Source organism: Limulus polyphemus, unplaced genomic scaffold (genome assembly GCF_000517525.1).
Source record: "Limulus polyphemus unplaced genomic scaffold, Limulus_polyphemus-2.1.2 Scaffold314, whole genome shotgun sequence".
In the NCBI taxonomy this organism is placed as follows: domain Eukaryota; kingdom Metazoa; phylum Arthropoda; class Merostomata; order Xiphosura; family Limulidae; genus Limulus; species Limulus polyphemus.
In genome coordinates, this window is record NW_013665924.1 from 453,298 (window position 1) to 466,575 (window position 13,278).

Genomic DNA, 13,278 nt, shown 5'->3' on the forward strand with positions numbered 1-13,278 from the left:
CAAAATCTGTAAAACGAAACTTTGAGTGAATATAATACTTTTGTTTTCGGTTCGTCGTCAGTGCTTTAAAAAAAGTATCGGAAAGTGAAACTTTATAGGAAACTAATGTCTTTTTTTATTTATTTTTTGTAATAACAACCTATGTTAACTTATATACGCTAAAGTGGTACCTATTGATATAAATTAGGGTATATATATATTTCGGCTTTTTTATTAAGTAGAAAGACCAGTTTTTCGATTGTGAAACACCCTATGAAAATTGTACTTACAAGCTAACTTACGTTCATAATTTTTTATATTTATGGAGACTAGAATTATCTGAATGCAGTAGTTTATAGGCCTTTAACTCAAACATTATGCCTCAAACAGCTGTGACTCGTAATGTGGAATATTAGTTATTTGTTATTCCTGTGTTTACAAGCTGTTGCAAAATATTTATTATTAAAATAATTTTGTTTGTTTGTTGTTCAGCGCGATGTTACACAATGGTCTATCTCTGCTCTGCCCACCACGGGTATCGAAACCCAGACTTACTGCTGACCCACTAGGGGCTATTAAAAGAATAGAAAAGAAATATTAAATATTTGTAATATCAACTTTTGCCACAAGGTGACGCCACAAGCTGAGAAAACGTTAAAAGAACTACATCGAAGCTCATTCCGTACGTTAAACATACGTGAATTTAGCTTAATCACAAAGCTACACATTTGAAGGTATCTTACTGCTATAAAGCCGTTGTTCTTTCTGTCACTTGGCAAGGTAGAAGCTTGTTGTTGTTGTTTGTAATTAAAATTAACTTCCGATCAGGTCAAGATATGTATTTACTATGAACTATCTGCACTCTGTCCGCCACGGGATTTTAGCGTTGTAAGTCCGAAGGGCAATAAGCTTATTGCAAGCTAGTTTATCGGTAGCTGTTAATAGATTTTTTTTTAATTTTTTATATTTATATTTTTAATATTTATGAAATTTAAAAAAAGTAAATTCATGTTGTTAGGAAAACAAGAAATAAATTTAACACAAAAATACGAAACCCTACAACCCGAGCACTTTCGAAAGATTTTCCTTTCTTCTTCATTTTTCTCCTGAAGAAGAAAGGTCCACCTTTCGAAAGCGCTCGAGTTGTTGGGTATCGTGAATTTGAGGTAAAAAGCAAAGATAACCATACAATTCTAAAATTCATAAAAAATATAAAAAGTTTTATATGAGATCAGTAATCCGCCAATCAAAAGGAAAGCTTGTTTGTTTGTTGAATTTCGCGCAAAACTACTCGAGGGCTATCCATGCTAGCCATCCCTAATTTCGAAATTATAAACTAGAGGGAATGCAGCTTGTCAACACAACTCGCCATCAACTATTGAGTTACGCTTTGCTAACGAATAGTGGGATTGAACATCGCTTTACAACACTCCCACGGCTGAAAGGGTGAGCATGTTCGGTATTGGAATTCGAACCCGTGACTCGAGTGCTCTAACTACCAGTCTCCTGTACGAGAGTAACATATCATAATATGACATTAATAAGAATACATTTAGTAATTGTTATAAACGAACAATAGAGACACCAATATCATATTCAAGAAAGACAAGTCCTTCAAATAATTTACTATACAGTTATATAAGTTTAACTTATTTGTAATTGTATATATAACTTTTATTTATTAACTGCCATGATATAAAAGACTGTTTAGTTTAGATATTATTGATTAATTTATTTTGTGGGTGGATATTTTATTATTGTTTAGTTTTTGTTATAATGAGAGTTAAAAGCAGACGATTGTAGAAAGTTGTGTTTATAAGTCATTGATGTTGAGACTGTCGAACGTCGCGTGCAAAACACTGACGTCGAGAATATAGAGATTTCTAAAAGGCGGGCAGAAGATTAAATGATAAACATATAAATAGTGTGAGACGAGCGGAAAAGAGCAAACAGGCAATAGCAGAAGAGAATAAATTTACGGGCCAAGAAAAGTTCGGCGAGCAGTTAACTACTGTAGAAGTGATAGGCCTAACGTTTAATAATTTAGAGTAAGATTAATAGTAGGAAAGGAGATAAGAAGAAGAATTTACTCCTTCAAAGCGTGGTTCTAAAGTAATTGAATCAACTTGAGTGCACTTTGACAAAAAGAACAGAGGATATTTTGAAAAAAAGACCAAATGATTACGGTAACTCGCACCACAATTGTAAGTGAATCACACACAGAATACTAGTGCAAAGTTCTAAAGTAATTGAATAGACCTAAGTGGACTTTTGACAAGAAGAAGAGAATTATATAGTGGCTATGATATGCTTGTAATCTCTATAGTGTGAAGACTTTGTTGTACATACGTTTAACTTCTTCCGAACATATATATATATATATATATATATATATATTATTTGAAAACAAGTAAAGTGTGTGCTGTTTAATCATCGTTGAATTTATCGCTAACAAGTCACAGACACCTACTGTAGAAGAATCCTACGCCCAACAGCTACATAGTATATATTTATACTATTAAGAAATATAACTAAAAGCCTTTTATTTTAACAATTGGCGAAACATTATATATTTTAATTCTGACATTAACTTATTTTTCTATTTCACTATATTTAAAAATTTCTATCAGTACTTGAATACAATACATGCATTGAACTATTCATAAGCTATAAATTTTTCTCTCCAACGTCACTTGCTAGATTTATCTACTGTTGTTTACATACATGAACCAAGTGGCTCAGTGGTAAGTCTGACGGATTATAATGCTAAAATTCAGGGCTCGATCCACAGATAGCCCATTATTTAGGTTTGCTATTAACAACAAACAAAATTGGCAGAGCGTCACGCATGTACGCGGTGGGAGGAGGATTCAACAGAACCCCCTATTTTTATAATGTAAAAAATAATGTTTATATAGTTATAGCGTAGCTACGTATGGTGTTTAACGTTTTTACATAGTCTACATTATTCTGATGAAGCATTAGCATTTTTTGGATCTAAATAGTCGCTTCTGTTAACACTTTGTCATTGGAAGTCCCAAGCTGTATTGCTACTGTCATAATTTGTAGGCCGGATTCTTTACACTAGGTGTCTGTGACTTGTTGGTGATGAATTTAAACAATAAAAAAAGCAAAATAGTCCACTTGTTTGAAAATAATATATTAAAACAAGTCAAACGTATATACAAACGTTCGTTACACTGTTTGTTATCACAGTTGTATCTGGAGCTTTGCCTCTTTTTCGTCAAAGTCCATACAGGCTGGTTCAATTACTTTAGAACACAATTGACAAGATAAATTATTCTTCTCTGCTCTGTTATCACAGTGCAGTCTGTGATAATTTCACTTTAAAAATCGCCACTATACGAACTTTATCGCTAAACTCACAGTCATGCAGTCTAGATCCAAATAATAATCTTTCGACGCCTATTTATACCCTGACAGAAGCCTAGAACATTCCACGAAATACTACATAATCTGATGCAATAATATTCGATTAAAACAACGAGAAAAATTCAAAAGTTCTAGTAACATAACGCAATAATATAACAAGCGCTAACTTATAACAATTGAACGTACACGCTACACAACGTATGATTCGCAAACAATTACCTAAACAAACTTGCCATAAACTCTTTCTTCTATAAATAACTAAATATGACACCCGCGCTATATAAACTCTTCAAATCATAACGCTCGCACCGAAACAGGGAGGAAGAGGTCAAATGAGAACCTGACCCTCCCAGGTCGCCCGACGACCTAAAGACCGATGCTGAACGGCGCACCGAAACAGTCGTGTATATTTAACAGCCATTTTATTTGAACAGCCACGCAATTGTTTGTATTTCATGCAAACTCACTTCCAGATTTAATCTCATAGCACCTATTTTTTCAAAATTTTATGAGTGCCCCCCCCTAATATTAGCATGTTTTGCTTGCTGATCGTGCTTCGCACAATATGTGTTGGCTCTGATCTCACAAATTAGAAACCCACATTCAAACATTCTGCGTACGCACCTGAGCGTGGCCTACTGGTTAATGTGTCCATACTGTTAATCCGACTTGTGTCCCGTTGCTTCAAAAATAGCGTTCCACACTCTGAGTCCATGAGCGCGCTATAAGAATGACAGTCAAATCCCACTATCCGATCAGACAAGGGCTCATGTTGGGTGCTGTTGACTAGCTATACACAAATAGCCCTTGTGTAGCTTTGCGCAAACATTCTAAAACGCGTTACTTTTACGTGACTGAAACAAGACTGAAATTAACTCCATGAACCCCAATAACTGAATTGTATCTTCATATTTCTGAACCGACTGAAAAATGCGCGAGACAGCTCGCGAGTTATTCAAAACATTCAAACGGACTTAGGTTAATCGTTACAAACACAACAGTTAGCGGAAGAACATGAGAGCGAAAAAGGGTTTTGATAACAAATATTCAAAATGGGGTAGCATGTGCCCCTTCTGCCTCCCACCCCCACCCGGCTTAGGCGCCTATGGAATGTGAGTAAAGTTACACTTGTCCTTAGTGGTAGATTTTCTTACATTTTTACAGACATTGTTAGTATAAATTTTTTATAGGTATGTAAATGTTACCAATCCTAGCCAAATATTCTCGTAAGACTGTAATAAAATGGTACTTAAATTTATCATTATAAGACCAATTTTCGGCTTTCACTTGGATAGACTTGTTAATTCTTTACACTGTATTTTTTCTCGCCTTTAGAGTCTTACTTGATGCATTTTCACAAGTCCATAGATGCTTCACTCCTGTATAGAATATGTACAGGGTGAGGCAAAAGCCATTATAGTTGTACATAACTAAATTGTTGTAAAAAGATTTCGATATTTGTTGTCTTTTCTTAATTGTTATTAGTTGTTGTTTTTTTTCAGATTTAAATATCCATGCTTATTTTATGTTATTATGTTTCAGTTTTCTTTGTATTAATAAAAGTGTGCAACTGTATAGTTACTTTTGCCTCCCCTGTACATACATTATACATTTTTCAACTTTTAAGGTGTTTCACTCTTATTTAGTAGGAAGTGTTTTTGTTTGTACTTTGTAAGATTGAAGTTTATTAAACATTTTTACTACTATTTTATGTCATTCTATTAGGTATACCAGCGCAACAAGAGCACGAGATTTATATGAAAAGAAATAAGAAGAAAATCAAAGAAGGGATTATTCTAAAGAAATCTCAACTAATTTAAATTTAGGGAAAACGAAACGAAAATTTCCCTTCCAATTCCCTGTTAACTAATTACGAGCAAGGATAATAAGAAGTACAGAGACTATGGGATTAGTGATTTTTCTTTTTTTTTCTATGAATGAATCCATTAAACCCAACGTAAGTAATTAAGTTACATAGCGAGAAAAATAAAAACATAAGATCATTTATAATTCCTGTTAAAAAAAAGGCTTAGAACTAAGATTTAAACAAACGTATAGTATTAATTTCTCATTATTAAAACCATAAACAAAATCTGAAGGTTAAACAAAACCTACATATTTTAACAGTAAATTTGTAAAAAACAAACAAACGTCTCCTGCATGTATTAAATGCGTTCAGTTCAACGTAAAACACACACACATATATATAGTTTCAATTAGTTAATTGGTTTTGAATAACATAAATTTTACAAGATAAAACAATTCAAAATATAAGTAAAAAGGATTAATTGGATAATATATATTTCAGAATTAAATATTGAAGATCATTAAAATAGTCAAACGAAAACATGTTTAATCTTTCATAATATCATTAAAAAAACTCCAAACTAGGTTTTGAACCCAGTTATTTAGAATGAGCGAAAGTAATGGCAACAACTCCACTTTTTTGACAAAATACCTAGTCTATCCGCATTATAATTTGAAAACTTAATTTCTTATAAAAAATATTTGCGGGAAAAAAAACGATATGATATCCTATGGCAAGGTATTAACTTTTTAATTCCAGTATTTCGTTTACTTCAGAATTATGTCTTGTTAACCATTCCAGAATTACTACGCATATTAACAATCTATATTTGTTTTTTCTCTTGTTGTTTAGTTATAAGAATCAACGAGAATGTAAATTCCCCAACTAAAGGCAGCTCTTGAGTAACACTATTTCGTGTTTGATCATACACGATGTTGTTGATTTATGTTATACTCTTGTAACAATGAATTATATATATATCTCATCTTGAACCTGTATCTGTTTACCATACAATAAATGTTATATATCTAACTAGGAAGGTGTGCGTGCGTCGTTCTTACATTTTTGGTGATTTTTTAATATCAAAGGTAAATTTTAAAATAACTTGATTTATATTTTATGAGTGCGTCTACCTTCTGATTCTTTCACTGCATGCAAAACGAGTGAGTGAAGTTAAAGTTCCGTCTGTATTACTAGATGTACTTCCGCAGGGTCCCCGACAGTGTTCTGTTTCGTGAGTAAATGAAATCAAAATTAAGAGTAACAAATATTTTTATTTCTTGCTTTTGACGTTCACATGTCATGCTTGTTGTAGCCTACAAAGTGCATAATTCTTCTCGTGATTCATGGAATGACGTTTTATTGACGTCACGGCAGCACAAGTTGCATCGTTAAGTGTCCTTTATGTGACATCATTTTAGTGTCTACTGACTGACTGACTGACAGACAACACACTACTGTATGATGGTGCGAGTGGTTAAAACAGGTGACCCTTCAGGCGGCCTTCGGCCCCCTTTCGGAAAAATAAATAACATGTATCAGTTAGATCTATGCGACTTTATTGTAAAAAACACTTGCTTGCAGGTCATCGAGTCTTTGTGGTTGCCACTTTATTGTAAAAAAAAAAACACCTGCTTACAAGTCATTGAGTCCTTGTAGTTGACTTGTCGAGGTAGTGACGAGTAACAAAGTTCCAAGTTACAATTTGTGGGTTGAATTTGGATGTCATAGTATTCGTTTATTACTGTGTCGTAGTTTGAGAAATGTATATTATTTCAGTATAAAAAACATACTTATATGGTTCAGTTTTATAAGAAAAATAAAACACAATTCTCAATATACTTGAACCATTTTAAAGATCAACATCTCTATTGGAGGAGGGGGCACACGTTAAACCATATCAAATTTGATCTCTATTGGAGGAGGGGGGCACACGTTAAACCATATCAACACACGCATATACATCATATGAATAGAAATAAACACTCACTAAAATGACCAGCTTGTATGAATGGAGTTATTAGAAGGGGGGACGTTTCCCCCAACCCTTGTGCACGTTCCTGGATTAACAAAAAACTAAACAGAGACGCCTATTCCACTGTATGTCTTTAGGCTATATAGGATTCTTTGAGTTACTTCTGTTCTTCTGAGTGTTCACATTGTACTATTTGGCTCTGTTTAAAAGTTGACTTTGATCATGTTCTGTTGAATCCATGAAAAAGTATTGCCAACCCAAAATAAAAAGAAAGACTTGGTTGAAATTCACGACTATACCCAAATATTTCAGCATCTGTGATGGAAAGAATATTTGGTTTTTGTTAAGCGCCAAACTACACCATGGGCTATCTGTGCTATGCCCACCACGGGTATCGAAACCCAAATTTTTAACGTCGTAAGCCTACATACTTACCGTTGAACCACTGGGTGAGGGCAACAGAGAAGTAATGTCACAAAAGGCTGTGGGCTGTAGCTCTTCTAGAAGACAACGAATCAACGACATTTGTTTAATTTTCTATAATTTGTAAGAAAGAGTCTAAAGAAATGAGTACGTGATATCTTTAGTTTCATTTTCTAATGACCCAGTTGACAACTTAATTAAATTTGTTGTAAATAATTTATTAAGAGATTCGATGTGTCTGTTTAAAAAGAGAGCGAAAAGGTGAAGAACCCGAATAGAGCATCAGAATGAGACAATTTAACACCAACTTTTTTATACCATTGAATGATTCATGATACCAACTTTCTGCATTCATAAATAACTTTAATCTAGAAGTCTTTAAGTGATTTTGAAAGTCCATTTCATAGATACATCGATTAATAACGTAATTAAGATAATATATTGTGGACGATTTAGGCAGATCCTCCATGTTAAACAAAGGAAAAATGGGCAACAATTATCTAGTTCAGTGTGACACACTTGTGGAGAAAATCTTGGAAAAACTAATCTACAAAAATAGCACCGATGGAAAGGACGACCTCTCGAGAGACTTTCGTCTTCAGTCCGAAAACGTCGTCCTTTCCATCCGTGCTACTTTTGTAGATTACTTCTCCAAGATTTTCTCCAAAGTGTCACGCTGGCAGTTACTGCCAATGTCAACTTTTTGTTCAACGTATTTAAGATATTATATTCGCAGCGCCTCTGGCGACAAGTTAGTGTATTTTATCTAAGTGTGCTTGCTGATTTACATACATTTGGTGGATCGGTAGGGATGCAGTTCTACCGTATATATTTCTAGAATGATATATAATGTTCCAGAGTTCTCGAACGAATGGAGCTAATTAATTTTACTGATGGCTACATTAAATTTAAAACTGACACTGAGTGAAGAAAAGGGACAATGAAAAAAATTACAAGGACTTTGTTGTTGTTTTTTGCCATTTAACATACGTGCCACGATACATTGTGTAGCTTTGTGCTTAATTACACAACAAACTAACTAGCTAACTAAATTCTTTAATTCAACTAAAATTTTTAAGAACGTTCAGAAAATTTTCAACCCTGTTTTGGCCGCTGAGCAATATATACAAATTTATATATTTCTGAAACTAGGTGATCGATCATGTTAATAAAAACAAAGATGTAATATTTAGCCTTCTATACAACTAAAAAACAATCGTGAAGGTAGAAGACGAAAAAGTTCAGAAATGTGAAACAATATCCTAGAATAAATCTGGAAGTTTTGGTGAAAATATGAACTATTGTTTTATGCTATTATTACTTGGCCACAGATATTTGTATCAACAATTTTTTCACAGTTTTCTTTCCTCCCTCTTTCGTTTATTCCTACTTCCTCCGTTCCACCCCAGCTTAACTACAGTTCTGTTTCCTTACCACTTCTCCCCCTCACACACACACACATTTCGCCATTCTTTTTCTACCGTTTACTAACCTAAGTCTGGAGGGTTCGTTGGACTTTGATAGTTGTTTTAAAGTTTCATTGTAAGCTTGAACAACGGAATCTTCAGGATTCTGATGTTCATCCCAAAAACATGAAGCAGGCATCAAAGATCCGAGACCCAACTGAGTACTGATAAGCCATCAGAATTTTCAGTACTGAGCGTTATTGATTTGGTTTATTTTGAATTTCGCGCAAAGTGGGATTGACCGTAACTTTATAACGTCCCCACGGCTGAAAGAGCGAACATGTACGGTGGGACGGGGATTCGAACCCGCGACTCTCTGATTGCGAGCTAACTACCTGGCCATGCCACAAATAATAAACGACTTGTTAAAGTTATGCCTAGTGCAGTCTACAAACTAAAAACAAGCGCATGATAATCTTAAATCTATAACGTTAATCTAATATAATATAATGCGAGGATACTAATACTGATGCCGAAGCTTTAGCAGTATTAGTTGGATTGCAGTAATTCGGATTTGGCAACTGTAATATTTGTAACAAAGAATATATATATACACACACCCTGCATGTTCATGTTCCGTACAATATTGTAAAATTAACTATACTTCTGTTTGTTATACGCACAGGGTAAAAATCTTATCTTCTTTCAGACTTTTGGAAAAGTTATAAATCATTGAAGTTCAAGCTCTATGATGACCTGAGTATTTTTACTTAATCGTAAACCGGATTATCTAGTAACAACAATCCGGGTAATTATTTATTGTCATACATCTGGGCATTAGTTCGGTAATTATTCATTGTTAATATACTAATATACGCACCTGCGCACGCATGTATCAATATACGCACCTGAGCGCGTATGTACCCTAATAAGCACCTGCGCGCGCATGTACCAATAGAAGGATGGATAGCGCGAAATTTTACGAAGCATATCCATTAGATAAAATATAATTCTTCTTTTTTTATTTTAAGCTTTCCTAAATAAAACAGCAACTTTATAGCTGTTATTATTACTTATCCAGGTATTATTATTTATCCAGGTGCGTGCGCCAGCACATCTTTTTGTGAGGCAAGCTAGCAAAAAACCACAAAGAAAAGGAATATGTGACCACCATAGCTCCAAGAGCAAAGAACCTAGAAACCTGAAATTTTGCACCCAAACTAAGTGGACCATCACAGTATGCATCTGGGTATTAATTCTTATCTACGTGCGTGCGCACATGTGCATCTTTTTATGCAAAAAACACATAGAAAAGAAATGTGTCCGCCATGGAATATGAGAGTGTTTTAACTATTGCAGAATGTTATAGTGTTTTTCTTTAACTATTATGGGATGTTATAGAGTGATTTTTAAAACTATTATGGGATGTTATAGGGTAGTTTTAATTATTATGGGATTTTGGATTTTTTTTTAACTACTATGGGATGTTATAGAATATTTTAACTATTATGGGAATGTTATAGAATGTTTTCTAACTATAATGTTATAGTAGTTTATGTTACTATTATGGGCTGTTAGACAGTGGTTGTTTAATTATTATGGAATGTTATAAAGTGGATTTTAAACTGTTATGAGAAGTTATAGTGGTTTTTTAAACTATTATTGGATGTCATAATGGTTTTTAACTATTACTACATATAGCCCGTCAAAAATGACGTGGCAAGTACTACAACCCCACCACTTAGTATACCCTAACCTCACATTTCATAGCTAACTAAAATAAATAAATTTTGCAAAATCAAGCTTGACCTACAAAGAGGCAGAAAATGAGTAATACCCAGGCGCATACCCTCAGGGTCCACTTAGTATTGGGCAAAATTTCAGCTTTCTAGGTTATTTCCTCTTGGAGCTATTATGGTCACATTTCTGTGGTTTTTCGCATAAAAAGATGCGCACACGCACGCGCGCACACAAGTAGATAAGTAATAATACCCAGGTGTACACCCTCAGTATGGGTACAAAATTTCAGGTGTCTAGATTCTTTCCCCTTGGAGGTATGGAGGTCACACTGCTTTTCTATGTAGTTTTTCGCTAGCTTGCCTCATTAAAAAGATGCGCACGCTCACGCGCGCGCGATGTGTATAAATAATAATATACATGTGCACACCCTATGGGTCCACTTAGTATGGGTGGAAAAATTTCAGGTTTCTAGGTTCTTTCCTCTTCGAGATATAGCAGTCACATATTCTTTTCTAGGTGGTTTTTCGCTACTTGCCTTATAAAAAGATGCGCACGCGCACGTGGATGAGTAATAATACCTAGATGCACATCCTCAGGGTCCACTTAGTAAGGGTGCAAAATTTCATGTGTCTAGGTTCTTTCATCTTGGAGTTATGGCGGTCACAAACACACAGTCATACCCTCATATTATTATAGATATATTGCTGCCATATACTATTCATATCGTTAGAATAACGTAATGTTAAGCAATAATAAAGTGTTTGACAATGGTTTAGAAATTTGCATTATTTGCACCAGAGATGCACTCGTAATTATATTCTATTCTACAGCATACTTAAACTGTACTATATTATGATACTTATAGAATAAAACTCTTGAAGGAGCCGTAAGGCGAAATATCCAGCTATGATAAAAGTAGTATTCTGGAGATAGAGGTCGCATTATCTTTATTTTAGAAAGGGTGTCATGAAAATAATGAAAATGAAAATTACAATCATTCTGAAAATTCTGTAGAAATGAAGAACATTTTAAAAATCTAACAGAATGGATGAAGAATAAGAAATTAATGCCGAAGAAATTTATAATAACATGGTCAGTTATTTTAGAGTAGGGTTGGATAGAAGGTCCAGAAACAGACTGTTACAAAGAATGTAATCATACCCTACGAGATTTATTGGAATAATATAACTAAGAACATAATTACAAGTTAAAAAAAATGTTGGAAGAACAATAGCATGATTAAAAATTTATAAATTGTTCTGAAATAAATGACAACAAAGCTAAGGAGTGTGGATATATTTTATTACAAGTTACAGCTTTTATAGCAAGTAACATTTGTTTTTAGAACAAGTACGACGTTTCGATCACTGGTGCGATCATTCCCAAGTACACAAGTTTTAAACATCAGGTTGCAGATCAGTAAGTAAACTCAAAACGTAGAGTGTGAAAATGTTAAATGTATAGAGTTACATGGATTACCACTGGACTAAGAGCACTTGAAGAGCTATAAAAGAATTGGTAGACAAGATTAATTGTGGTTGGATTTTAGATGAAAACTATTGATATCAGACTCGATTCTGTGCGGAAAATTTACACCTGACAGATACATTCCCAAGAAAAACATAATAAAGCAGTAGAAACCAGATAAAAACTCTAACAGATAGAGTAAGTTGCATGATCATCTAGTAAGTCTGCAGTCAAATAGTCTACATTACTCTCAGCTACTACTAAAAATTAGCATTTAACAGATGCTCCAATCTTTCCACCTTTGGGTAAAGGTAACATAGACTACTTCAATAACCGGAGTTATGCCTGCTATAAATTATTTACCTCATATTTAATAATATTTTACATCATTGTAAAAACTTCTGAAGACTTCGAATTTACGAAACCCATTTTATCTTCGAAAAATATGATAAAACCAATCGGTTACAAAGTAAAAATGCTTTAGGCAACGGCATCATGTGAAGTACAGTTTGAGGTTATGTCACTAGTTAATGAATAGAGCAATGAACAATGAACCAGAAAAAGGGCTAACCTTAACAATGAAAAGTAGCCCATTTGAAAAAAATTAGAGCAGTTACTAATTATTGTTTTTTTTTTCGTTACAGCTGTTTTGCGACAAACAAATTCTTGCTCACTTTTAAAGTATTAACAAGAATCTTGAAGACTTCTCTCAGTTTTCGTACACACACGCATTCTAGTAGTCCACAAATAGTCTTCATTCATCAATATCATTAAAAATAAAGACAAAATTTAAATAAAAGCACTAATTTTAGATAAGCTATTCCAGATTTGTTTGTTTGTTTTTAAGCACAAAGCTACACAATGGGCTACCAGTGCTTTGCGCACCACAGGTATCGAATTCCAGTTTTTAGTGTTATTAGACTTCAGAGTTACTGCTGAGCCACTTGGAGACGATTTGTTTTTATTTTGTTTTTTAGACTAGATAAATCAAAGTTAGAGATTCGAAGCACAGCCCCCCCCCCAGTGGCACAGCGGTATGTCTGCGGACTTACAACGCTAGAAACCGGGTTTCGATACCTGTAGTGGGC

General features: G+C 34.0%; 1 protein-coding gene across 2 annotated transcripts in view; it reads left to right on the forward strand.

The window, feature by feature from the left end:
• The window catches only part of LOC106457299 (platelet-activating factor acetylhydrolase-like), a 64,909-nt gene extending 58,695 nt beyond the window's left edge, over positions 1 to 6,214 (forward strand). Inside the window, exons 8-9 of one of the 2 annotated variants that reach the window (XR_002610120.1) lie at positions 5,098 to 5,329; positions 6,032 to 6,214. Coding sequence is in view for 1 of the 2 variants with exons in the window: in XM_022383165.1 (XP_022238873.1) it covers positions 5,098 to 5,192 (95 nt within the window). In the remaining variant the exon portion in view is untranslated. Of the gene's footprint in view, positions 1 to 5,097; positions 5,896 to 6,031 lie in introns of those variants that run through there. The other variant, XM_022383165.1, reaches the window with a different exon arrangement.
• The last annotated feature ends 7,064 nt before the right edge of the window (positions 6,215 to 13,278 follow it).